Raw genomic sequence first — 27,163 nt, forward strand, 5'->3', positions numbered from 1 at the left:
TTTATTTATTTATTTTTGGTTTTTTCGAGACAGGGTTTCTCTGTGGTTTTGAAGCCTGTCCTGGAACCTCTGTGGACCAGGCTGGTCTCGAACTCACAGAGATCCGCCTGCCTCGGCCTCCCAAGTGCTGGGATTAAAGGCGTGCGCCACCACCGCCCGGCCTAGAACTTGCTTTTTAAACTAGGCAATATTACCAAGTTATTTACAAATATATGTCTGAGTTTTTTTTGTTTGTTTGTTTTTTAACAGTGATTAGTAAAGTTTTCAGAAATTCAGAATATGGTTTGTTAGTAGTTAGTAATGATCAGTCATAATACCATGACTAAAACTTTCTACTGGAATTTATCATTTGACAAAAACATTTCGGGTTTTTGGTGTGTCTTTTATTGATAATTCATTTGCTTTTGATGAAATTTATACTGGATAATCCTTTAGTTTCTTTATGTTTAAGTAGCCTTAGTATTCTAGTTCTGTACAACTGAGAAGTGAATGAAAAATTTTCTTTCTTTCTTTTTTTTCTTCTTAATTTTAACATTTTCTTAAGCTGAGGATTTTTCATATCAAGGACTTTTATGGGTGAAAGGATTTACTATTTGAAGGGTAAATATGCTTTGTTTTTTAAACAGGCTCTTACTATCTAGCCCAGGCCTGGAATTCTGAATTCTCTTGCTAAAGCCTGTTAAATGCTGGACTACAGGCCTGCATCACCAGGCCTAGCTAAGAAATTTTTAAAAACCAATTTTGAGAAACTAAGGAAGGGAAGTATCAAGGGACACTGCGATCTCCTTTAGAAAAGATACTAGGCTCAACTCCAAAAAATCAGTTGCCTTCCTATACACTAAGGATAAGGAAACAGAGAGGGAAATCACAGAAGCATCACCTTTCACGATAGCCACAAAGAGCATAAAATATCTTGGGGTAACCCTGACCAAGGAAGTGAAAGATCTATTTGACAAGAACTTCAAGTCTTTGAAGAAAGAAATAGAAGAGGACACCAGAAAATGGAAGGATCTCCCTTGCTCTTGGATTGGGAGGATCAACATAGTAAAAATGGCAATTCTACCAAAGGCAATCTATAGACTCAATGCAATCCCCACCAAATCCCATCAAAATTCTTCACAGATCTGGAGAAGACAATAATCAACTTTATATGGGATGTTATATCGGGAACTCACCAAGGCCAGCTGGCCTGGGTCTGAAAAAGCCTGGGTCAAAACTGGTCTCGCTGAACATAGCGGACAAGGAGGACTACTGAGACCTCAAGAACAATGGCAACGGGTTTTTGATTCTACTGGACCTATTGGTTTCGTGGGAGCCTAGGCAGTTTCGTGGATGCTCACCTTACTAGACCTGGATGGAGATGGGTGGTCCTTGGACTTCCCACAGGGCAGAGAACCCTGATTGCTTTTTGGGCTGACGAGGGAGGGGGACTTGATTGGGGGGGGGGGAGGGAAAGGGGAGGCGGCGGTGGGGAAGAGACAGAAATCTTTAATAAATAAATAAATAAATTAAAAAAAAACCTTGGGAGAATATGTGACCAAATTTTAAGGGAACAATAGCCAAAGAAAATTCTTCAAATAAATAACAATTTAAAAATGAAAAAAAAAAAGATACTAGGCCATCTTTTCTGCCCTGTACTTCTTTCAGCCTGTTTTAGGTTTCATTCTTTTTTTTTTTTTTTTTTTTTGAGACAGGGTTTCTCTGTGGCTTTGGAGCCTGTCCTGGAACTAGCTCTGTAGACCAGGCTGGCCTTGAACTCAAGGTATCTGTGTGTCTGTGTAACACTTTGTGTGCCTGTGCCCATGAGGCTAGACGAGGGCATTGGATTCCCTGGAACTGAAGTAACTGAGAGTTGTGAGTTACTGTGTGGGCTGGGAATCAAAACCAGGTCCTCTGGAAAAGCAGCCAGTGTTCTTAACCACTGAGCCATTGCTCCAGCCCCCCAATTACTTGAGAAGTCTCATGTATACTCGTATGGCCTCAGATTCATGAACCTATTGCTTCAGTTCAGTGTTCTGGGTAGTGTGTGCCTATGTGCATGGCTTTTATTGAAATCTTTGAAGAACATCCAGCTTCATACAGATAGCTAACTAGTTGCAAAAAAGTACTATATTTTAATGGTTAATTTAATTAAATTCCTCCTTGATACCACACAAAACTTTGCAAATTATAGTTTTCCTAAAGGTTAGTTGAAATATGGACTCTAAAATCATATTGAGAAACTTTTCATAATGTAGTATTAAAATTGAGTGTTTTGGGGATCTGGAGAGCTGACTTAACAGTTGAAGACACTTGTTGCTTTTGCAGAGGATTTGGTTCAGTTTCCAGCAGTAGCATGTGGCTCACAACCATCTCTAACTCCAGTTCCAGGGATCCTGCATTTCTTTTAACCTGTACAGGCTTCTTCACCACCCATGTGGTATACATATACACTCAGGCACACATGCAAACACAATATTTAAGAAAAATTCATTAGTTTGCTTTGTGAAAACCAAAACTGTGAAAACCCTTCTTACTCATGCATGATTTTAATATTATGCATAAAGCTCTTTGAAAATATTAATACATTGCCTTAGTTACTTTTCTGTTGGTGTGAAAGCATTATGTCCAAGGCAACTTACAGAAGAAAGAGTTTATTTGGGCTTATGGTTTCAGAAGGTAGGTCCATGTTTTTCATGGTGGGGACATGGCAATAGGCAGGCAGCAGGCATGACACTGGAGCACTAGCTGAGAGCTTGTGTCCCATCTACAAACAGGACATAGAGCAAGAGCACAAGGGAACAGTTTAGCTTTTAAAACTTCAACACATACCCCAGTGTCACACCTCTTCCAACAAGGCCACAACTCTTTATTCTTCCCACGTAGTTCTGTCAACTGGAGGGCCAAGAATTCAAGTATATGAACCTATGGAGGCCAGTTTCATTCAAATACTACAGACATTTTACAACTGTTCTGCTTTTCATTCTTTATTATTATGCAATCATATTAAGTTCAAATTAATTATTTCTAAGTTGAAGATCCAAACTATGAAATGTATTTTTTTTGATTATTTTTTATTGATATTTGTTGAGCTCTACATTTTTCTCTGCTCCTCTCCCTGCCTCTCCCCTCCCTTCAGCCCTCCCCCATTGTCCCCACGCTCCCAATTTACTCAGGAAATCTTGTCTTTTTATACTTTCTACTTCCCATGTAGATTAGATCTATGTGAGTCTCTCTTAGTGTCCACATTGTTGTCTAAGTTCTCTGGGATTGTGGTTTGTGGGCTGGTTTTCTTTGCTTTATGTTAAAAAAAAAAACACCTATGAGTGAGTACATGTGATAATTGTCTTTCTGTGTCTGGGTTACCTCACTCAAAATAATGTTTTCTAGCTCCACCCATTTTTCTGCAAAATTCAAGCTGTCGTTATTTTTTTCTGCTGTGTAGTACTCCATTGTGTAAATGTACCACATTTTCCTTATCCATTCTTCGATCAAGGGGCATTTAGGTTGTTTCCAGGTTCTGGCTATGACAAACAAAGCTGCTGTGAACATAGCTGAGCATATGTCCTTGTGGCACAATTGAGCATCCTTTGGATATATACCCAAAGTGGTATTATTGGGCCTTGAGGAAGGTTGTTTCCTAATTTTCTGAGAAATCACCACACTGACATCCAAAGGGATCGTACCAGTTTGCATTCCCACCAGCAATGCAGAAGTGTTCCCTTTTCCCCACAACCTCTCCAGCATAAGTTGTCATCAGTGTTTTTGATCTTGGCCTTTCTTACAGGTATAAGATGGAATCTCAGAGTTGTTTTGATTTGCTTTTCTCTGATGACTAAGGATGTTGAACATTTCCTTAAATGTCTTTCAGCCATTTTAGATTCCTCTGTTGAGAGTTCTATGTTTAGGTCTGTACTCCATTTTTTTTATTGGATTATGTGTTCTTTTGGTGTCCAATTTCTTGAATTCTTTGTACATTTTAGAGCTCAGACCTCTGTTTGATGTGGGGTTAGTGAAGATCTTTTCCTATTCTGTTGTTGTTGTTGTTTTTGATTTTCGAGACAGGGTTTCTTTTTTTTTTAAATATTATTTATTTATTTATTAATTATGTATACAATNCCACCATGTGGTTGCCGGGAATTGAACTCAGGACCTTTGGAAGAGCAGGCAATGCTCCTAACCACTGAGCCATCTCTCCAGCCCCTCGAGACAGGGTTTCTCCGTAGCTTTTTTGGTTTCTGTCCTGGAACTAGCTCTTCTAGACCAGGCTGGCCTCGAACTCACAGAGATCCGCCTGCCTCTGCCTCCCGAGTGCTGGGATTAAAGGCGTGCGCCACCACCACCCGGCTTCTTTTCCTATTCTATAGGCTGTCATTTTGTCTTATTTTCCATGTCCTTTGCTTTGCAGAGCTTTTCGATTTCAGAGCTCCCATTTATTAATAGTTTCTCTCAGTCTCTGTGCTACTGGGGTTATATTAGGAAGTGGTTCCCTGTGCCAATGCATTCAAGTGTACTTCCCACTTTCTCTCCTATAAGGTTCAGTGTGGCTGGCTTTATGTGAAGCCTTTGATCCATCTGGACTTGAGTTTTGTGCATGGTGATAGATATGGTCTATTTTCATTCTTCTACATGTTGATATCCAGTTATGCCAGCACCACTTGTTAAATTTACTTTCTTTTTTCCATTTGATATTTTTTGCTTCTTTATCAAAGATCAGGCGACACTTATCCTTAGTCCTAGGCAGCCGGAGGGAGGAAGTAGTTGAAGAGGCAGACTCTAAAGTCTGGAGTCCAATATGGTGGGAAGCAGAAGACAGCCGACACAAATGACCCAAAGCCAAATTAGCAGTTTGGTTCAGTTAGGAGAGGCGGGGCCCCTTGGGAAGGACCTGCTTATGCCTCCTGGGTGTCTTGGCATCAGATATATAAATGGACGACATGACACTTTATGGCATGGTTAAGTGGAGGGTTTTTATTTTAGATATAAGAAAGAACAGTCAGAGGGACCTAGAGAGTTCAGAGCAGAGAGAGAAAAACAGTAGATTGAACATGACTAGCAAACTGGACCTGGCCATGAGAGAAGCAGGAACAGGTGTATGGGGGGGGGGGGCAGAGAAAAGGGGAGGAGAGAGACAGCGATGGACAATGGGGAGGTCAAAAAAGAAGAGGGACCATGGCGGAAATAGCAGGGTTATAAGGAGAATGAGTAGTAGGGAAAGGAACGCTCCTGAGCGGGAGTGAGTTTATAGTGGGGAGCAGGTGAGAAGCATGTGACAGGACTTGTAATACTGAGGGAGCCTGGAAGCCAGCATGTGCTTTGGTATGCGAATAGACACAGCCCCTTCTTTCTTTTGGAATTCAGGGAAATGGACTTCCCTTTGGACCTAACAATAATGTGATCACTATTAGCTTTTTAAGTTTAAGTTTTTAAGTTTCAACCCATCTATGCTCTATTCTGTAATCACTGCTTCATTACTTTCACTGTTGAATAATATTGTCTTATACAGATATAAATTACAACTTGCCGCATCTCCTGATATAAACGCTTGTTATTTCCACTTTTGGTGATTACAGGTTGTTCAGATATGAACATTATATACAGTTTTTTTCTGTGGATATATTTCATTTTTCTTGAATATGTAAAATTGTTGAGCCACCAGGTGTCTGCTTAGCTTTTGAGGAAGCCAGGCTGTTCTTTAAGAAGCTCATTGTCTTATATCCCTAGCTGTAGTACAGAGGCGTGCCTTCCTCCTGTCTTCACTCATTTCCTGCTCTGTCTTTTTAGTTAGAATTACCACAAAATAGTGTCTCATGGAATTTTCTTTTTCTTTTCATTTTTCTTTTTTCTTTTCTTTTTGGTTTTTTGAGACAGGGTTTCTTTGTAGTTTTGGAGCTGGCCTGGAACTAGCTCTTGTAGACCAGGCTGGCCTCGAACTCACAGAGATCTGCCTGCCTCTGCCTCCCAAGTGCTGGGATTAAAGGTGTGCGCCATCACAGCCCAGCTGGAGTAGAAGGTATTTTATGAGGAGGAGAAACCTTCACTTTTCAGGCGACTATTGGTAGTGTTTCAGAAGTCCCCTGGCTAACATTAATATGACAGCTGGGTTGACTGGTAGTTGTTGGAATCTTATTGCATATCGGTTAAGGAGCTGTTCCTGGGCGAGGAAATTAGAAAATGGATCATTGGCATATACAAAATAACATACATTTCTCTTCTAGCTCTTCCACCAAAGCCACCGAAGCCAGTGACATCCACAGTTACAAATGGAACCAAGGACAGTTTCATTTCTCTTCAAGACGCAGAATGGTACTGGGGAGACATTTCCAGGTAACTAAGATCCAACCTAATTGAATGCAGTGTTTTTCATTGGTTCTGAGAGTTAGTAGTTAGACATTTTAATGCTCTACTGGTTTTCATTTAAAGATTACCATTTTAAGAATTGTGTATAGAACCCTCCAAAAGTGTATTTAGGGGTTGGTAAGATGGCTCAGAGGTTTAAAGGTGCTTGTGGCCAAGCCTCATTACCTGAGTTCAATTCCCTGGATTCTCATGGTGGAAGAAGAAAACTGACTCCACCAGTTGTCCCTTGACCTTCTCATACCTATTATTACGTGATATCACATGTGCACATGACACACACATTTTTTTTAAAAAGAGCCTTTAGGGCTAGGCGATGGGTGGCACACACCTTTAATCCCAGCACTCAGAAGGCAGAAGCAGGCGGATCTCTGTGCCAGTCTGGTCTACAAAGCTACACAGGCAGGCTCTCATTCTGCAGTCCGGTTGGCCCAAACTCCATGTTAGTCAAGGAGATCCGCCTCTGCCTCCATGTGTCACCACACCTGGCCTTCCTTGCCTTCTCTTTGTAGCCCAGTCAGACCTTGAATTTGGGGTCCTGCTCAGCCTGTACCACCTGGATTGGCCCCTTTGCCTTGTTGTTTCTAAGGCAGGGGGTCTAAAATTTTTTCATGGGCATCAGTTGAGGTGGAGCCCAAGAATCTTTGAGGCAGAGTCTTGCTTTGTAATCAGTGCTGACCTGATTGACCATCTCAGACTTGATCTCTTGCCCCAGTCTTCTTAGCGCTAGGGTTATGGGAAAGCTCCACCGTACCCGTCATTAGGTGATTTTGATGCAGTTTTGTTTTTGTTTGTTTGTTTGTTTGATTGATTGATTGATTTTTCAAGACAGGTTCTCTCTGGCTGTCCTGGAATTGGCTTTGTAGACCAGGCTGGCCTCAAACTCACAGAGATCTGCCCACCTCTGCCTCCCACGTGCTGTGATTAAAGGCATGCGCCACCAATGTCCAGCGTGATGCAGTACTTTTTGCTTGTTTTTTGTTTTCATTTTTTTGAGACAGGTCCTGCTATGCAGCCCTGGCTGTCCTGGAACTCGTTCTGTAGACCAAACTGTTCTCAAACACAGAGATCTGCCTGTCTCTGCCTCCCAGGTGCTGGGACGAGAGGTGGACACCAATACACCTGGTTTGAAGCAGCTTTTTAAAAATTATTTCTTTTCATTTTTGAGACTATATCATTTCTTCCTTCCCTTTCCTCCCTCCAGACTCCCATATATCCTTCCATGCTCACTTTCAAATTCATAGCTTCTTTTTGTAATTTCTTTATATAGCTTATTCTCTGAAATAGACATCTAAGACAGATCTGCTTTTTGTATAAAATGTAAACTTAGATAATTTTGAATACAGAGAGGGAATATATGTATACTCATACATTTTCTTTCTTTTTTCTTTTTCTTCTTTTGGTTTTTTGAGACAGCATTTCTCAGTAGCTATGGAGCCTGTCCTGGACTAACTCTATAGACCAGGCTGACCTTGAACTCAGAGATCCACCTGCTCTGCCTCCCGAGTGCTGGGATTAAAGGCCTGTGCCACCACTGCCTGGCATTTTTCTTAATTTTAATATTAATTAAATTAATTAATTTAATCTTTCATTTATATTTTTTCTCATTAAAGTTTAATGGGTCTCTCTAATGGTTTTGTTGTTGGTGTTTTTGAGACAGAGTCTCCCTGTGTAAATTCAGTCTGACCAGGAGCATGCTCTGTAGACCTGTGACTTTGACTTAATTCCCCACCCCACCTCCTGAGTGGCCATTTACAGGCTTGCACTACAATACCTAATATCTAGCATATTTCCTTTTTCTTTTTTCAACTCTGACTGTTATGTCAAAGCAGGCTCCAGTTTGATGCTATAGTGCCCTACTGTACCACCAGTCGAATGGTACCATTCCATTTCTTTGTTACTTATACCATCTTAAGTGTATCTTTTCACTGTATTGGGTACATCCACTCTGTTACCCACATGATTACCATCTGTCTTCTCAACACTTACGTCTTTCTAACTTAAACTCTGCCTGCTAAAACAAAAACATCCTTCTTTTCCTGACCAGGCTTTTACTTTGTCTTTGTGAATTCAACTATTATAGGTAGTGGGACTAAATAATAGTCTACGTTTATGACCTAGTTCATTTATGTCAGATATCTTCATAGTTATTCATGTGTCAGCATTTCATTTACTTTTTTTTTTATCATTCATTTCATTTACTTTTAAGGCTAAATATACCCCAATACTTGTAAATGTCATGTTTGTTCATCATCTAAATGTGATGATTTTGTGGACATTTGGAAGGCAGTAGTTATTCGTTTTAGCTTTTGTGCTGTTGCACATGATGCTGTTATAAATATTATTTATAAATAAATATCTGCTTAAGTTCTTGTTTTTGATAATTTTGGATATTTACCCAGAAGTAGAATTGCTAGATAGTTTGTTACTCTTGTGTTTAACTTTTGAAAAGGACTTAATACATTTCATATTAAAATTCAGTAGACCAATATTTAGTATTACACAGTAAGTGTGTTTTTAAAAATTTATAGGCACAACAGGCTTTCTTTTTTAGGCCACCAGTCAGCTCCCAAATCATGTCACAGAGATTGCTTTCTTTAAAAAAGTAATTTATTTTTTAATTTTATGTGCTATGGTGTTTTGTCTGCATGTATGTCTTTATGAGGCTGTCAGATCTTAGGAGTAATAGACAGTTGTGAGCTGCCATGTGGGTGTTGGGAATTGAACTGGGTCCTCTGGAAGAGTGGTGAGTGCCCTTGACCACTGAGCCATCTCTCCAGTCCCCAAATTAATGTTGCTGTGTAATTATAATTTTTTTTTTTTTTTTTTTTTTTTTTTTTTTTTGTTTTTCGAAACAGGGTTTCTCCAGTTCCAGCTTTGGAGCCTGGAACTTGCTCTTTAGACCAGGCTGGCCTTGAACTCAAAGAGATCCACCTACCTCTGCCTCCCCAGTGCTAGGATTAAAGGAGTGCACCGCCACCACCTGGCAGACCTCTTAGTAGTTACGACTGCTCAGCCTTATCTTTTTGTGGTTTTATTTATTTATTTATTTTTGTTTTGTTTTCAAAACAAGGTTTGTCTGTAGCTTTGGAGTCTGTTCTGGAACTAGTGTGCCACCACTGCCCGGCTGCTCAGCCTTATCTTATGCTTGTTCCACTGGCTCTTATTATAATTTAACCTATTTCTCTTCATCTCTGTTTTGTCTCTGGGCTTTTTACCTTTCTTCCTTTCTGTACATCTACTTTTACTGCTTCTCATGTCTGTCTGTCTGGTGGCTGCTTGGATTCTGGCCTTCTCATTCTCTTCCTTCTCTAGCCTAGATTTCTCCTCCTACTTATTCTCTGCCTGCCAGCTTCACCTATCCCTCTTCTGCCTAGCTATTGGCCACTCAACTTTTTTTTTTTTTTTTTTTTTTGGTTTTTCCGAGACAGGGTTTCTCTGTAGCTTTTTGGAGCCTGTCCTGGAACTCCCTTTGTAGACCAGGCTGGCTTCGAACTCACAGAGATCCGCCTACCTCTGCCTCCCCAGTGCTGGGATTAAAGGCGTGCGCGACCACCGCCTGGCTGGCCACTCAACTTTGTATTAGACTAATCAGGTGCTTTGGGCAGGCAAGGTGAAACAAATGCAACCACCTCATAATTAAACAAATACAGGTAAACAAATGTAACACACGTTTCCACAGTTAAAGGAATATTCTGCAGCAAAAAGGGCATCTACATTATAAAGACAGTTCTACTACATTCCACTGAATACTGTTCCTGAAATTCCTGAACTGCAGAAGGAATTTGTTAACATTAATTCAGATTAGAGGGCATGGTGTTGATAGGCTGTGAATGTCAGTAACAGCTGCCACTGTTGCTTAAAATAATGCCCTTCTTAAACAGCTGTGGGTTTTTCTTGAAACTCTTCATGTACAGACCTGCCTAAAAAGCCCTGAAGGCGTATTTTAAACATGACCTGCACAGACAGTTGAAATCTGGAGGAGTTAAACATCAAGTTGTCTTTCCCTAGATTACAGAATACCAAAGATAACAACAAAAACTGCTTCCGTGGGGAGGACCTAGGTGACCACTGGAACTTGAGGGTATTGTAACCTTCCAGCTGATCTTGATAATAATATATGAAGACAACCAGATTTTTTTTCCTTTTTCAAATGTTTCCTTTAACTTTGTTTTTCAGGGAAGAAGTAAATGACAAATTACGGGACATGCCAGATGGTACCTTCTTAGTGCGTGATGCCTCAACAAAAATGCAGGGAGACTATACATTGACTTTGAGGTAAGTGCCTTGCTGCCTTTGGGTGCTATCCTCCTAATATGAGTGTATAGAGTTCTGTATTTTACTTAAATATTTATATATTTTCCATATTTTTTTATTTAATTTAGATATATAATTTTTAGTTTAGCTAACATTTTAACTTTAAAATCCCTTTTCTGTATATAAAATATTTAAACATAAAATGATGCCTATTTTATATTTTAAATATATGTAGCAATAAAATAAACAGGCTAAAGTTTCTAAATATTTTGGAATAAGAAATATGTTATCTTATTCTTTTATTTCATTAATTAAGTAAATGTCATGGGTATAATCCAAGGTTACTAATGAGTCTAACTCTCTGAAAACTTTATTTTTTCTAATGTGGACTCTAGGGAGTAGAACTCAGCATAATTTTGACAGATGAGGATATGTAGGCACTAAAACAGCCCTCAGCCTGTGCTGTGCCTTCCATGGGGACATATTAGTATTTTATAAATGGTAGTGATATGAAATTTTATGCTTAGAAAGATGGGACATTTGTTAAAAACAGGTTAAGAGATCCAGGCAGTGGTGGCACATGCCTTTAATCCCAGCACTTGGGAGGCTGAGGCAGGTGGATCTCTGTGAGTTTGAGGTCTACCAAGTGATTTCTAGGATAGCTAGGACTGTTTCACAGAGAAAACCTGTTTCGAAAAAACAAACAAGCAAACAAAAGCAGGTTAAGAGAAACTTTGTTAGATATTTCAAGATTTATTTTTAGTCATTCGAATCCTACGGGCTGGAGAGATGGCTCAGTATTTAAGAGCAGATATGGCTCTTGAGACCCTGATTTTGGTGGTTCTTTGCGTCCACATCAGGTGGTCCACCTGCCTATAATTGCAGCTTCAGAGATCTGATGCCCTCTTCTGAACTCCATAAACATATGCATAATTCAAATAAAAATAACGTATTAAAATCATCTAACTGTAATAAAGTTTAGTTATTTGTTTGTGTAATATTAGTGATTTTCTCATTCATTAAAGGCTTCATATATTCCAGGCAAACATGCTCCCTCTCCCACCGTATCCCCAGCCATTTACTTATTTCTTTTTTTTCTTAATATTTATTTATTTATTATGCATACAATATTCTGTCTGTGTGTATGCCTGCAGGCCAGAAGAGGGCACCAGACCCCATTACAGATGGTTGTGAGCCACCATGTGATTGCTGGGAATTAAACTCAGGACCTTTGGAAGAGCAGGCAATGCTCTCAACCTCTAAGCCATCTCTCCAGCCCTACTTATTTCTTTATTGAGGCAAAGTCTTACTGTTTAGCTCTGGCTTTAGCTTCACTGGAACTCATTATGTAGACTAAAGCTGGCCTTGACCCCCTGTACTGGAATTAAAGGATTAGAGTTGTGTGTGAGGTGCGGGTGTGGGCACACATCCCACAGCACCCACGGGGCAGAGGACAACTCTGTGGAGTCAGTTCTCTGTAAAGCAGACCATGCTACCAGGTTTGTGCAGTCAATGAGCCATCTCACTGGACCCTAGAATTTTTCTTTTTTTTCTTTTTCTCCCCAAGACAGGGTTTCTCTGTGTAGCCCTGGCTGTTCTGGAACTTGCTATACTTTAGAAGAGGCTGGCCTTGAACTCAGAGACCCACCTGCCTCTGCCTCCCAAGTTCTAGGATTAAAGACGTGTGCTACCATGAAGGGCTCTAGAATTTTTTCCCCTGAAACTCACTCTTTAGACCAGGCTGGCCTCAAACAAGGAGGTACACTTGCTTTTGCCTTCCAAGTGCTGGAATTCAAGGCGTGTGCCACCATCACCGGGCTAGAAAATGTGTTTAATCTCACTGAGATGCTATTCTATCCCTAGATTCTTAGTCATACCTAATTAAAAATAACAGTTATTTGTGTTATGCACAAAAGTAAAGTCTATAAATGTTATGTAACTGGGCTGGCAAGCTAGTTCAGCAGGTGAAGGCACTGATGACTTGAGTTTGATCTCCAGGATATACAGGGAGGAGAGAACTGACTCCTCCAACTACAAGTTGTTTTCTAACCTCCACAGACTCAGTAACACACACACACACACACACACACACGCACGCACGCACGCACACACAGACACGCACACAGACACAATACATACATACATACATACATACATACATACATACATACATACATGGGATAAATTTTTAAAGTTATATAACTTAACTGAAGTTTCAGTATTCTTCAGGAATAAAGAAAGACAAGCGCCTCCTAGTCTAGGACCACCTTCAGGATTTGACATTAAAAGGAATTAGGGTTGGAGAATTGTCTGGGTGGTTAGGAGCACTGCTGTAGAAGACCATGGGCAGCTCACATCAACCATCTGAGGGTCTAATCCTAGGGGATCTGGCACCCTCTTCTCACCTTGGTGGGTACTGGTATGCTGGGGTATACATAAATACATACAAGCAAAACACTTGTACACATATAATAATAAAATTTGGTTTTTTGAGACAGGATTTCTCTAACTCTCTGGCCATTCTGGAACTTGCTTTGTAGACCAGGCTGGTCTTGAACTTACAGAGATCTGCTTGCCTCTGGCTCCTGAGTGCTGGAATTAAAGGCGTGCACCACTATACCCAGCTATAATAATAAAATAATTTTTCAAAAATTAAAGGAATATTCAATATTTCCTAGTTTACATGGGTTTCTCTAGATGTAGGAATTCCTTGAATAGCTTAGTCTATTTTGAACAGTAATTAAATTTAGGAGCTTATCTTTGCATTGGGTATTGTTTCTAGGATTGGGAATATTGACTTCAGACATGCCTTTACCCTGAGGAGTTTATAATCCTAGTGTATAATTGTGGAGTAGGAGAAACAAATACACCCTATATCTTAATTGTTTCATTAGAATTCATCCAATTTCCCCATCTTTCTCTTTGTTTTTCTTTGGCTTGTTTGTTTGTTTGGAGACAAGGTCTTTCTATGTACCCATGACTGTCCTGGAACTTGCTGTGTAGAACAGGCTGTTCTTGAACTCACAGAGATATGCCTGCCTCTGCCTCTGCCTCAGACTAAATGTGTGTCCCACCATGTCCAGCTCCTTCTTTTTAACTCCTGTAACTATTGTTCTACTTTCTATCTCTAAATTTTAATATTTTAGGGCCTCATAAATAAAATCATATAGGATTTATCCTTCTGTGTCTTATTCTTCAGTTTAATGTCTTTCAGGCTCATGTATGTTACAGCATGGATTTGAATTAAATTTCCAATAATATTCTGGTATATGCATATGATATATTTTCATTATTTATTCATTAGTTGATAGATATTGGCAAGAATGCTTTAAGGTTTTTATCTATCTAGAAAAGATTGTCAGATAGTTGGTTTTCAGTAAATATTAGATAGAAGATAGATTAAATGAGAGAACAGGGCAGCTTCCTCAGATGAAATGACATTTGAACTGTCCCTTTATTGGTTTTGCTAGGCAGACAAATGATGGACTTAATTTAGTTTAATAAATAATTTCAGTGATACTTAATTACACAGGTCATCAAACAAGTTAAATCTTTTGTCTCTTTTAACTCCCACCCAGGAAGCAAAGGCAGAATTAGAAATTCACCCTTACCAGGGTAACTTACTGAGACTATCTCAAAATAAGAAGTGAAGGGTAGGGGGACTGGAGAGATGGCTCAGTAGTTAAGAGCACTGACTGATCTAGAGAGCCTGAGTTCAGTTCTCATCACCCACATGGCAGCTCACAATCATTATCTGTAACTCTAGTTCCAGGGTATCTGGTGTTCTCTTCTGGCTTGTATGAGCACGCATGGTGCACAGATATACATTCAGGCAAACACCCATACAAATAAAAAAAAAATCAGATGGTCATACAGCTTAGTGGTGGAGTACTTGCTTAATATAAATGAGGACCCTCGGCTGCTTCTCCAGTGCTTGACAGACTAGCAAGACAAGTTTTGCCTAAAGGACCACTTAGGCAGGTGAAGGCAAAAGAAACAAGAAAGCCATATTGAACAAGAGTTAAAGCAATAGAATTTCAAAAAACATGCTTCAGGGAAAGAAAAGAGGTCTACCGTTAAGGGCATATTGAAAGCTGACTTTATGGAAGAAATGATATTTTATATGTAGAATCAGGGATATGTGTTGTAAAAGTAGATAACACTAGCAGCAAGGGAAGGTGGAGTGAGAAGTTGGAGCCATTTTTTGTGTGATGCAGCTCCATTTGGCTTGGATTCTGGCTATGGAAAGTTTGTTAAGAGAGCGGGTAGGGGATAGAAGGTTTGGGAGCTTAGAGAGCCTTGAATTTTAAAATTTGGAGTTTCTATTTAATATTGTAGGTAAGTGGAGAGAAGGTGTGGCTATATTTTGAAAGAAGAAACAGGTTGGGGATGTAGCTCAGTTGAGGAGTGCTTGTCTAGCATTTAAGAGACCCAAATTTGATTCTTTTTCTTTCATTTTGCATTTTTTGTTTTTCAAGACAAGGTTTCTCTGTGTAGCCCTGGCTTTCCTGGAACTTACAGAGATATGCCTGCCTCTGCCTCCTGAGTGTGGCACCACCACCCTGCCCGAGTTTGATTCTTGGGATCAGGTGTGCTGATGCACGCCTATAATCTCAGCAGAATCCTATGAGGGTCCTAAATTCAAGGTCAGACCTGGCTACATAATGAGTATGAGACCAACCTGGGCAATATGAGGCCCAGTCTTAAAATAACAAGATAATAAATATACTTAGCATTGAATTGAAGATTTATTGCTTAATCACTTAACATTTGTCGAGTACTGGACAGTGTTCAAGTGCTCTTCTAGGCAAAGAAAATGACGACATGATATGCCCTCTTGTCATGTTTTTATTCTTGGTGAGAGAAAGGGAGTGAACTTAGGAAGACGAAATAAGCTCATTAAAAAAAAAAGAAGTGAAATGAAATGACTTCATAGCCTGTGAAATACTGCACAGGGAGCATGATGTGCTGGAGAATATGGGAAGGAGTTTAAGGAGGACTTTTGAGGTGATGATCCCTGAGAGCTGAAGGATGTAAAATCGCCAGCCAGATAGGTGTCCCCAGGGGAAGGAACAAAAAAACAAACCCAGCAATTTGGGGGAAGATGCAATGACTCTGACAAATGCAAAGACCATACTGTGGTTGACTTCATTGTCAGACAGAGTAATCAATGAAGGTGAGATTTGAAATTAGAAGGGAAACAAGCTAGAGACAATTATTTACAAGTTTATTTATTATGTACAGTGTTCTGCCTGCACGTATGCCTTCAGGCCAGAAGAGGTCACCAGGTCTCACCATAGATGGTTGTGAACCACTATGTGGCTGCTGGGAATTGAACTTAGGACTTCTGGAAGAGCAGCCAGTGCTCTTAACCTTTGAGATACTTCCCCACCTGACAATTTTTTTAAAAGAGAATAATTATTCTCTTTTTTAAAAGAGAAAAAAGAGAAAACAGACTGAAGAGGAATAGTTTGAGAAAGTAAAAGCATAGAGTAATATCATCAGAGTCATGGGAGAATGATGTATTAAGAAGGAAGAGGCACTGGTGGCGCACGCCTTTAATCCCAGCACTTGGGAGGCAGAAGCAGGCAGATCTCTGAATTTAAGGCCAGCCTGGTCTAGAGAGTGAGTTCCAGGCCCGCTGGAGCTGCACAGTGAGAAGCTGTCTTGAAGAAAGAAAAGCAACAGCTGCAACAAGGGCAGGTGACTGGGAAGATGGCTTACTGGGAGAAAATGTTTGTTGCCAAGCCTGATTACTTGTTCAGTCCTGGGAACCTCAGGGTGGAAGGAAAGAACTAATCCTGAGCATTGTCTCCTGACCACCATAAACAATGTGATACATGTTTTGTTTGTTTTTGGTACAGGGTTACTCCAAAACTTTAGAACCTGTCCTAGAACTTGCTCTGTAGATCAGGCTGGCCTCAGATTCACAGAGATCCCATCTCTGCTCTGATCAAAGATACGTGCCACCAAACTTGGCCTTATCTGTGGTTCATTTAGTTGGATTTATGAGCTTATTGTTGGTTAAAACCTTTTTAGATTTCATTCAAGGTTTTACTTTGCCAGGCCCAATGCTTATTGGATCTGTTGATAATTTTATTTGGAAACTTTATTTTGAAATGCTATTTTCAAAAAAGATTTAATTATGTATTTTTGTTTGGGTAAGTGCATGTACAAGTGCCTGTGAATGCCAGAAGAGGCAGCTGATCTGGAGCTGGGTTACAGGTGGATGGGCTTCTTGAGATGAAGCAGAGGACCTAGATTCTGTCCCCAGCACCTCCTTCCTGCAGCTCAGAACCCTCTGTAAATCTAGCTCCAAAGGATCTGAAGCCTTTGGCCTCATCAGACACCTGCAAGTTCGAGCCACACACATATAATTAAAAATAGTGAGTCTTTTTTTTTTTTTTTTTTAAATAAAGCCTTACTAGAGTCTCCAAGCCATCACATGACCTGATGCCTCCTCTTCTGTTGCTCTTCTCCTCTTTGGTCAGTCAGAACCAGGATCACTGACCTCCTTGCTGTTTCTTTGTTTGCTTGTTTGTTTTTTAATATTCATTTATTTATTATGTATACAATATTCTGTCTGTGTGTATGCGTGCAGGCCAGAAGAGGGCACCAGACCTCATTACAGATGGTTGTGACCCACCATGTGGTTGCTGGGAATTGAACTCAGGACCTTTGGAAGAGCAGGCAATGCTTTTACCCTCTGAGCCAGCTCTCCAGCCCTGTTTCTTTGTTTTTTTAAAGATGGTGTTACTATGTATCCTGGAACGTTATTTGTATTTTTACTTTCTAAAATTTCTTTGTGTGTGCATATGTGTGTGTGTGTGTGTGTGTGTGTGTCTGTATGCCATAGTGTGCTTGTGGAGGTCAAAGGGCAACTTATGGGTGCTGGTTTTTTCCTTCTACTAAGTAGGTTCTGTGGATTGAGCTGAAGTTGTCAGCATTGGTGGCAAGGACCCATACCTGAGGAGCTGTCTCTGTAACCCTTCTTTAATTTTCTATTTTTAGCCTGAGGGGAGAGGATTGCCACAAATTTGAGGCCAACTTTATCTACACAGCACATTTCAAGCCAACCTGGGTGTCTCAAAAAGCCAAAACCCAAACAACAACAACAAAAAAAACCTCACAACTCAAAAATCAGAATGCAACCCTCTCCTCCCCAAACCGCAGACATACGGACTTTTAAGTTCTGTGAGAGTATGGGCTGTATATGGCTTGTTTGTCATTGAGTCTATAGCACTTTGTGTAGAACCTGGTACATAGTAGATGTTTGTGGGGTCTGTAAACAACAGCGCCAGCAGAGTAGAGAAACCATCTGAGTGAGGCAGGAAGGAAATTTGGGTCAACATGACTTAGTAGACAGTGTTGGTTTGAACTTTAAGAGTCTTACCCTGGGCAGTTCGATTTAGACATACTGAAGTACAGCACAATTTTGGAAAAAAGTTTCTTGATGATAATTGACTCAGCTCTGCATGTACAGCAAAGCTTAAGACATGTTTACATCGAAACTTTGTTCTTGTTGTTGTTTTTTCCAGACAGGGTTTCTCTGTAGCTTTGGAGCCTGTCCTGGAACTAGTTTTGTAGATCAGGCTGGCCTCGAACTCACAGAGATTCGTCTGCCTCTGCTTCCTGAGTGCTGGGATTAATGGCGTGCTCCACCACTGCCTGGCCTTTACATCAAAACTCTTTACAAAGTACATATGGCCTCTTCCAAATGATGGGGTCCATTGATTTAGAAACAGTGCTCAAGATTAGGGGATAGGGAGAATAACTGAGGTAAATACAATGCCTGTGGGAGTCAGGAGTGTCCTGGCCCTAAGATAACAGAGGTTACTTAGGCTGTTGTAAATTACATGTGACATCTTCCATAAGGACGGGTTTTATGACTGAGAAGCAATGCTTCTCCAAAATGCTTCTCAGATCTACGAAGAGTCTGTGATAAACAAATATAGTCTGGGGGATTCAGGTTAAGACAGACCGTACAGGGGACTGGAGAGATGGCTCAGTGGTTATGAAGACTGGATGCTTTTTCAGAGGTCCTGAGTTCAATTCCCAACAACCACACGGTGACTCACAACCATCTAGAATGGAATCTGATACCCTGTTATGGTGTGCAGACAAACATTCAGACAGAGCACTCATATACATAAATACATCTTAAAAAAAAAAGACTGGCCCTACAGATAGCAAAGATTACCAGTTGTTTTAGTCAGTGTTCTATTGCTATGAAGAGACACTATGGCCATAGCAACTCTAATAAAAGAAAGCATTTAATTGGGGCTTGCTTACAGTTTCAGAGGTTTAGTCTATTATTATGGTTGGGAGCATGGCAGTATGCAGGCAGGGCTGTTGTTGGAGAAGGAGCTGTAAGTTCTACATCTGAATCTGTAGGCAGCAGGAAAAGAGAAGCTTTGGGGTTGACAGAGGCTTGGCAGAGGCTTCTGCAACCTCAGCTCACTCCAGTGACACACTTCCTCTAACAAGACACACCTCTGAATCTTTTCAAATAGTGCCACTCTCTGGTGCAAGCATTCAAATCTGTGAGCCTATGGAGGCATTCTTATTCAAACCACCACACAGGTTATTAACATCCATTCCCAGATTTCTGGGTGGAAAACAGGTTATACCTGTTTGTTTAACATTCCTGGTTTCCCTAGTGCTTCTCTGTGAGCACTGGGACCCCATGCCCTCTGCAGATGTTCAGCCAGCTGATTTGAATGAAATTTAATAGAGACCATCCTGGATTTATTTTCAGTATATGTGTGGGTATATATCTATAGTAATCACAAATGATTAGGTAGCCCTTTTTTTAAATTATTTATTTATTATGTATACAATATTCTGTGTGTATGCCTGAAGGCCAGAAGAGGGCGCAGACCTCTTTACAGATGGTTGTGAGCCACCATGTGGTTGCTGGGAATTAAACTCAGGACCTTTGGAAGAGCAGGCAATGCTCTTAACCACTGAGCCACCTTTCCAGCCCTAGGTAGCCCTTTTAATGTGCATTTTATAGGAATAGTTCATAATCCATCAGATACTGACTTAAGCCTTGGGTGATTTGAGATTAACCAGCCCATAGACCTATCTTGTTTAGTCTTTTGCAAATCCCAGTGTATCATCTGTCATACATAATAAATGCATAGCATAAAGAAACATAAAACCTCTCCTGCATTTCATGGTTCTACTAGAAAATTGGATGGGAGTAGCACAGTATTTTGCTGTTATATAATGAATCAACCTGATGAGAGTTTAGATTATGCTTCCAGGGGCTTATAAAAACCATTGCCATTTTGATTAGAATTTTAATTTTAGTTAGAAATTCTTTTTATCTTCTTTCTTATTTCCCTTTATTTTATCTTCTTCTCTTTGGCTTTCTTTTATCGGGCAAGGTCTTGCCTCGTAGCCCAGACATACCAGCCTCACGCTTGTGGCCCTCCTTCAAAGTGTTCGTATTATAGGCATGTGCTACCACACTTGCTCTTAAGAGTGGTCTTTTAAGGGATTATTTGGGTTTGACTCAATAAAGGTGGTCTGAGCTACTTAAGCATCAATTTCTATCTGTAGTAACCTTGAGTGTTTTGGTGATACTGAGACAGACATTTATAGTTCTCTTTATACGGAGCTGGCTTCTGCTTCTGCTTGGATAGAGCTGCCCTAAGAGACTGTTTTTGTTCTCCATGACAAAAATTAAAGAAAGAATTCACAAAATAGCCAAAAGAAATAATTTTCTTATGTTTTTGTTATTTTTAGGTAATACTTTGAGCTAATTTTTTTTGATACCGAATGTTGTATACGTTTGGGTTTTTTGCTTGATTTTGTTTTTGAGACAGGGTCTATGTATTCCTGGCTGTACTGGAACTCGCTGTACAAGGTGGCCCGGGACCCAGAGGCCTAGGATTAAAGATGTGCACTACCACGTCCAACCTACATGTGTTGATTTTTAATAACTAAACCCAAAGCAAATAGGAAAAAAAACGAAAGAAAGAAAGAAAGAAAGAAAGAAAGAAAGAAAGAAAGAAAGGCCAGGTGTATTGGCCCTGCACTTGGAAAAGGCAGCTACATCTCTGTTGTTGTTCAAGACAAGTCTGATCCACAGAACAAGTTCTAGGACAGCCATTGCTACAGAGAGGCTTTGTGTCAAAACACACAACAAAACAAATCAAAAAAAAAGAAAAAGAAAGAAAAGTAGGTAAGAAAATTATATATACCAGGTGGTGGTTTTGTACACCTTTAATACCAGAATTTGGGAATCAGAGGCAGGAGGATCTCTGGTCTACAAAGTGAGTTCCAGAACAGCCAGGGCTACACAGAGAAATCCTGTCTCAAAAAAACAAACAACAACAAAAAGGAATGTATACTTGCAAACTTATTGTTAATATATGCTGATTTACTACCTCTAAGCTTACTAGCATAATAATATTTATTTGATGTGAATTAAAATTTTATATCTTTATTATGAAATTGTTTTAAGAGAATTCTGGGGAAAATGCTACAGTTACTGTTTTGTTGTTCACAGGAAGGGAGGAAATAATAAATTGATAAAGATCTATCATCGGGATGGTAAATATGGCTTTTCTGACCCCCTGACATTTAACTCTGTGGTGGAGCTCATTAACCACTATCACCATGAGTCTCTTGCTCAGTACAATCCCAAACTCGATGTGAAGCTGATGTACCCAGTGTCCAGGTACCAACAGGTATGACCATAGACGATCTCATAGCATTATTTCATATAATTTTATTCTATTTATCAGTCTTATTGGTTAAAAAGACTAGTTTATATTTATTTCCCTAATTAATCCTGGGTATGGTAGTGCTTGCCTTTAATCCCATAGAGGCAGGTGGATCTCTGTGAGTTCCAGCCCAGCAGGGCTATGTGAAACCCTAACTCACCAAAAAAGAAAAAAAAAAAGACATATTTCCTAAGTAGCATTTTAGGTATTTAAGTTTAGTGGTTTTTTTTTGTTTCTGTGTTTTGAAATAGGGTTTTATGTAGTAGGTATGTTGACTTTGAAATTGCCATGTGACTGATGGCGATCTTAAATTTCTGATCATCCTGCCCCTTCTCCTGAGTTCTAGGATTTTAGATTTTGTTATCACATCTCACCTGTGCATGCGTATGTGTGTGCGTGAATGAGTGAGTGAGTTGTGTTTTGTTTTTTACTCTTTGGGGGCCCACCACATAGGTCCCGAATAAATACACGGAGTCTTATTTTTAGGCAGCTTTTTAAAATTAGCCTGTCTGCCTTTTGCCTCTGAGCTTTTACCTTTCTCTATTCTGTATACCTTTTTTTTTTTTTTTTTTGGATTTTTCGAGACAGGGTTTCTCCATAGGTTTTGGTTCCTGTCCTAGCACTAGCTCTTGTAGACCAGGCTGGCCTCGAACTCACAGAGATCCACCTGCCTCTGCCTCCCGAGTGCTGGGATTAAAGGCGTGCGCCACCACCGCCCGGCTCTGTATTCCTTTCTTTACTTCTTGCTCGTGTCTGGCTGTGTGACTGTGTGGCTGACCCCTGGTGTCCTCCCCTTCTTTTTTCGTTCCTTCTAGTTTCTTTTTCTCCTTCTGTTTATTTTCTCTGCCTGCCAGTCCTGCCTGTCATCCTTCTGCCTAGCTCTTTACTGTTCAGCTCTTTATTAGACCAATCAGATGTCTTAGGCAAAGTAACACAGCTTCACAGAGTTAAACAAATGCAACATAAAAGAATACAACACATCTTTGCATCATTAAACAAATATTTCACAGTATAAATGAATGTAACTTCTTCAACTAATATCCTACAACAGGGGAGGATGTATGTTGACGCCAGCGGTCATCCTTGGGTGTTAGTCCTCAGGAGTTACCCACCTTTTTGTTTTGAGTCAGGGTCTTTCATTGGAACCTGGAGTTTACTGACTAGCCTAGATTGGATGACCCTTGAGCTACAGGGATCTACCCATTTCTACCTCCCTAGCAGTGGGATTTAAGCATGTGGCACAAAACCTCAGTTTATACTTTGGAGCTGAAAATCAGATTCCGGTTTTCATGTTTATGTAAAAAGTACTTTACAGACTGAGCTATCTCTCCAGCCCTATATCTATCTTCCTTCCTTCCCTCCTTCCTTCCTTCCTTCCTTCCTTCCTTCCTTCCTTCCTTCCTTCCTTCCTTCCTTCCCTCCCTCCCTCCCTCCCTCCCTCCCTCCTTCCTTCCTTCCTTCTTTAATTTAAAACTCTGTGTGTGTGCACGTGCATGCCCTTGTGCCTGTGTGCCTGTGCCCGCAAAGGCCAGAAGACATGACAGACCTCTCCTGAAGCTAGAGTTACAGATAGTTGTAAACTGCTGGAAGTGGGTGCTGGGAATGAGCTTGGGTCCTCTGAAAGAGCAACAAGTGCTCCCAACCACTGAACCATCTTTCCAATCCCTCCAGTACTTTTTAAAAGTTTTGTTATATTTTACTTTGTTTTTGCCTGCCTGTATGTCTGTGCATTTATATATGTGCATGATGCCTATTGAATCCAGAAGAGGGTATTGGATCCCCTGGAACTGATGTTAGAGATGGTTGTGAGCCACCATGTGGGTACTGGGAATCAAACCCAGGTTCTCTGGAAGAGCAGCCAGTGCTCTTAAGCACTGAGCCATTTCTCTAGCCCCTTATTTCTTAATTTTTAAAATAAAATACTTTTTACCTGACTTAAAATCTGATCTCATTGTCACTAAAGAGTATTTTTCTTGTCAGATGGATGGATAGTGCGTATCTTTAATTCCAGCATTAGAAAGGCGAGGAATGCTATGAACTCCAGGCCAGCCTGGGTTGCACAGTGAGACTCTGTGTCATGAAACAGAACAAAACAAAATTCTCATAAAGTCAAAAGTGGTTTTGGTGCTTTGTAGTAAACAGTAACTTCTGAAATTGAAATATAATTTGAATGTAAATAGACGTGGAAAAACATGTCAGAACTAATACTGTTGTTCATTTTGTTTTTGTCTGCTTGTGTAGGATCAGCTGGTAAAAGAAGATAACATTGATGCAGTAGGTAGGAACCTGCAGGAGTTCCACTCGCAGTACCAGGAGAAGAGCAGAGAGTATGACAGGCTGTATGAGGAGTACACTAGGACGTCTCAGGTGAGAGCCCTGTGTGAGGACAGCCTTTGGCTCTCTGTGCTTGGTGGATCATCTGCTGTCCTTCCATCTGAACTGCCGTGGGAGATTTTGGTGATGCAGAGACTCCCACTCATTTTGTTGTTGCTAAAGGTGGAATTTTCTAGCTGTGTTAACTAGGGCTGCGGAATGTGGCTTAACTGGTAGAGTGCACACTCTTGGCCTATCGAGTGAGATCCTTGCATCACAGAAAGCAGGGTGTGGTGGTGCATTGGGGATCTGGAAGCAGGAGGATCAGAAATTCAAGTAGCCAGCTGGAAACTTATCTGGGATACATGGTAACTGTCTCCAAACTTTTTTTAAAATTAGGTAATACTAAATAAATAGTTGTAAATTATAAAAATTAACAAAATGACAAATTCTTGAGATAGAAATAAATTTTTGTCCATATGGGCAGTACAATGCTGTTTCATCATGATTCTTGGGATTTTCTGTTTTATGCTCTCCTTGAATCTAACATGAGCCATTATCATCATATTTCTAGTAAAAGAAAGTTAGACTAGGAAGGAAAAGGAAGCCCCCTCCCAGGGTTTCTCTGTGTAGCTCTGGCTGACCTGGAGCTCACTCTGTAAATCAGGTTGGCCTCAAACTCAGAGATCCGTCTGTTGCTGGGATTAAAGGTGTGCCATCTCACCTGGCTTGTTTTATGCTTTTTTTCCTTTTTTCTTTCATTTTGTTTTCTTTCTTTCTTTTTTCTTTTTCTTTTTCTTTTTTTCTTTTGGTTTTTTCAAGACAGGGTTTTTCTGTATAACAGCCCTAGCTGTCCTGGAACTCGCTCTGTAGACTAGGCTGGTCTTGAACTCACATAAAACCACCTGCCTTTGCCTCTCAAGTGCTGGGATTAAAGGCGTGTGCCACCACCACCTGGCAGTTTTATGCTTTTTAAGACAAATTTATCAAATGTGTATGAGTGTTTTGCTTGCGTGTTTGTTTGTACACCCCGTGCATACCTGGTGATAGAGGTCAGAAGAGGCCATCAGAACTGGAGTTATGGATGGCTGCGAGTCATCATGGGTGCTGGGAATCAAATGTAGGTCTTTGTCAAGAACAGTAAATGCTGTTAACCACGTGGCTATCTCTCCAGCCTGAGGGTTTTTGCTTTAAAGTCTTTATTTCTGTTTATTTTATAGAGTTTGTAGTAATGACCCTTCTTTGAGTCTTTTTTTCTTTTTCTCTTCTTTTTCTTTTTTTAATGTTTTTGGAGACAGGGTTTCTTTTCCCACCTCTCTTTACTTACTTTCTTCTTTACTTTTTTGTTTCTGTTTCTTTGAGACCCTGTCTCATTTAGCCCAGTGTAGATGAAGGTGACACTGAATCCCTGTTCCTTCTGCCTCTGCATTGGGTCCTGGTATTACTTGTGTGCCACCATTCCTTGTTTTGCTGCCTTTCTCTAGTCTTTATTGTTTCCTTCCTTCTCCTTGTTTTGCATTTTTTTCTTTTTTCCTGGTTCCTTAAGTCATCCAGTTAGATTATTGATTTGAGATGCTTCCTCTTTTAAAATAACTTGCAATTAGTATGTGTGAGGATCCTAGTGTCACTGTGCACTTCTGCAGGTCAGAAATTGCCCGGCCTATTTACCCACTGTCAGTTTGCTCTCTGTTACTCGGATAAAGCGCATGGCCAAAAACAACTTGGGAAGGAAGAGATTGTTTCAGCTTACAGTTGTAGTCCATCCTGAAGGGAAGTCAGCAGGAGCTGAAGCAGAGACCTGCAGGATGCTGCTTTCTGACTTGCTCCCCATGGCTTGCTCAGTTAGCTTTCTTTGACAACTCAGGACACTGTTCAGGGTGGTACTACTCACAGTGGGCGGGGCCTGCCCATATCAATTATTCATCCAGAAAATGACCCACAGACTTTCCTATAGTTCTGCAGATTACATTTCTCTCCTGACTGAACCTTTCTCTCCCAACTGCCAGGTCTCAGTGGCTTCTTCCCATACAGTTGACTCGGAGGCTGAATATTACTTGTAAATGCTTGGCCAATAGCTCAGGCTTGTTACTTGCTAACTCTTAAACTTATATTAACCCATATTTTTATCTATACTTTGCCACATGGCTTAGTACCTTTTCTTAACATGGCATTCTCATTTTTGCTTCTCTGTGCTTGCCAGCGGCTCTCTGACTCTGCCCTTCCTCTTCCTAGCATCAGGCTGGCTCCCCCAGTTTCTTCCTGCCCAGCTATCTGCAAGTTTGCTTTTATTTAACAATGATCTTAATCCACAACACAGGTGAATGTGATGCAAGCATTTTCTCAATGAGGTTGTCTTTTCTGAGATGGCCCTACCTTGTGTCAAGCTAATAAAAGGAACCAGCACATCTATTGACCCTTTTCACGCCCAGTCTCTCTCTACCCTTTTTACTCATAGGTGTTTATATGTATGAAATTCTCTGAATACTGCTTTTGCCATATGCCATAAACTTTCTAATGAATTGCTTAGGTTTCATTTATCACAAGGCATTTTCTAATATTACCTGTCTTTTATTATTATTTATTATTATCATTATTATTGTTGTTATTGTATGAGGTGGTCTCACTATGTAGTCCTGGCTAGCCTAGAACAAGGGTAGCCTGGAGCTTACAGAGATCTATCTACTGTTGCCCCACAGCCTTTTGGGATTAAAGGATACATCATCACACCTGGCTGGACTTTGTCATTTATTTTTTGAGCCATTAGGTGTTTAACAGCATGTTATTTAGTTTCTGAATATTTGTTACTTTTTAGTTATTCTTCTATGATTGATTTCTACTTTCTTTTCACTGTGGATCATAGGAGATCCTCTGTATGCTAAAACCTGGGGCTAGAGAGATGGCTCAACATTTAAGAGCACTTGTTCTTGCAAAGGCTTTGGGTTTGGTTCCCAGCACCCACATGTTGGTTCACAACCATTTGTAACTATTGTGTAAATCTGATGCTTTCCCCTGACATGAAGGCATCAGGCATGATTGTGGTGCACATACATACAAAAATGCAAAACAGTCATACATATACAATTAAATAAATCTAAAAAATAAGATAAAATTTACTAAAACTTGTTTTATGGCCTAATGTGATATATTTTGGAGAATATTATAGTTTTACCTAAGAATTATCTATATTTTAGAGTATTCTTTATTATGCCTAGTATGTATATAATTGGGTTAATTTATGGTTAAAATCTTTGTAATGTTATATAAACACTATTATTATGTATCTTGTCTCCCACTTTTTTTGAGTCAGTGTCTCACTATATAGTCCTAGATAGCCTGGACCCACTATGTAGACCAGGTTAGCCTTGAACTCACAGAGATCTGTGTACTTCTGCAAGTGCAAGGCTAACATCAAAAGTTTGTGCCAGCATGCCCTGTCCCTTTGTTATATACTGTCCAAGATTACATTTTTAAATGTTTTATGCCTATTAATGATTATTTTTTACATTTTCTTTTCAAATCAC

The 27,163-nt window shown here is 40.1% G+C and overlaps 1 protein-coding gene across 2 annotated transcripts in view; it reads left to right on the plus strand.

The window, feature by feature from the left end:
• The window catches only part of Pik3r3 (phosphoinositide-3-kinase regulatory subunit 3), a 76,769-nt gene that overhangs the window by 27,215 nt on the left and 22,391 nt on the right, over positions 1 to 27,163 (plus strand). For both annotated transcript variants that reach the window (XM_050131374.1, XM_050131373.1), the window contains exons 3-6: positions 6,198 to 6,306; positions 10,516 to 10,614; positions 21,113 to 21,293; positions 23,571 to 23,696. In XM_050131374.1, coding sequence (XP_049987331.1) covers positions 6,198 to 6,306; positions 10,516 to 10,614; positions 21,113 to 21,293; positions 23,571 to 23,696 — 515 coding nt within the window. The remainder of the gene's footprint in view (positions 1 to 6,197; positions 6,307 to 10,515; positions 10,615 to 21,112; positions 21,294 to 23,570; positions 23,697 to 27,163) is intronic.

Source organism: Alexandromys fortis, unplaced genomic scaffold (genome assembly GCF_014885135.2).
Source record: "Alexandromys fortis isolate MF-2015 unplaced genomic scaffold, M_Fortis_MF-2015_v1.1 scaffold_369, whole genome shotgun sequence".
NCBI classification, from domain to species: Eukaryota; Metazoa; Chordata; class Mammalia; order Rodentia; family Cricetidae; genus Alexandromys; species Alexandromys fortis.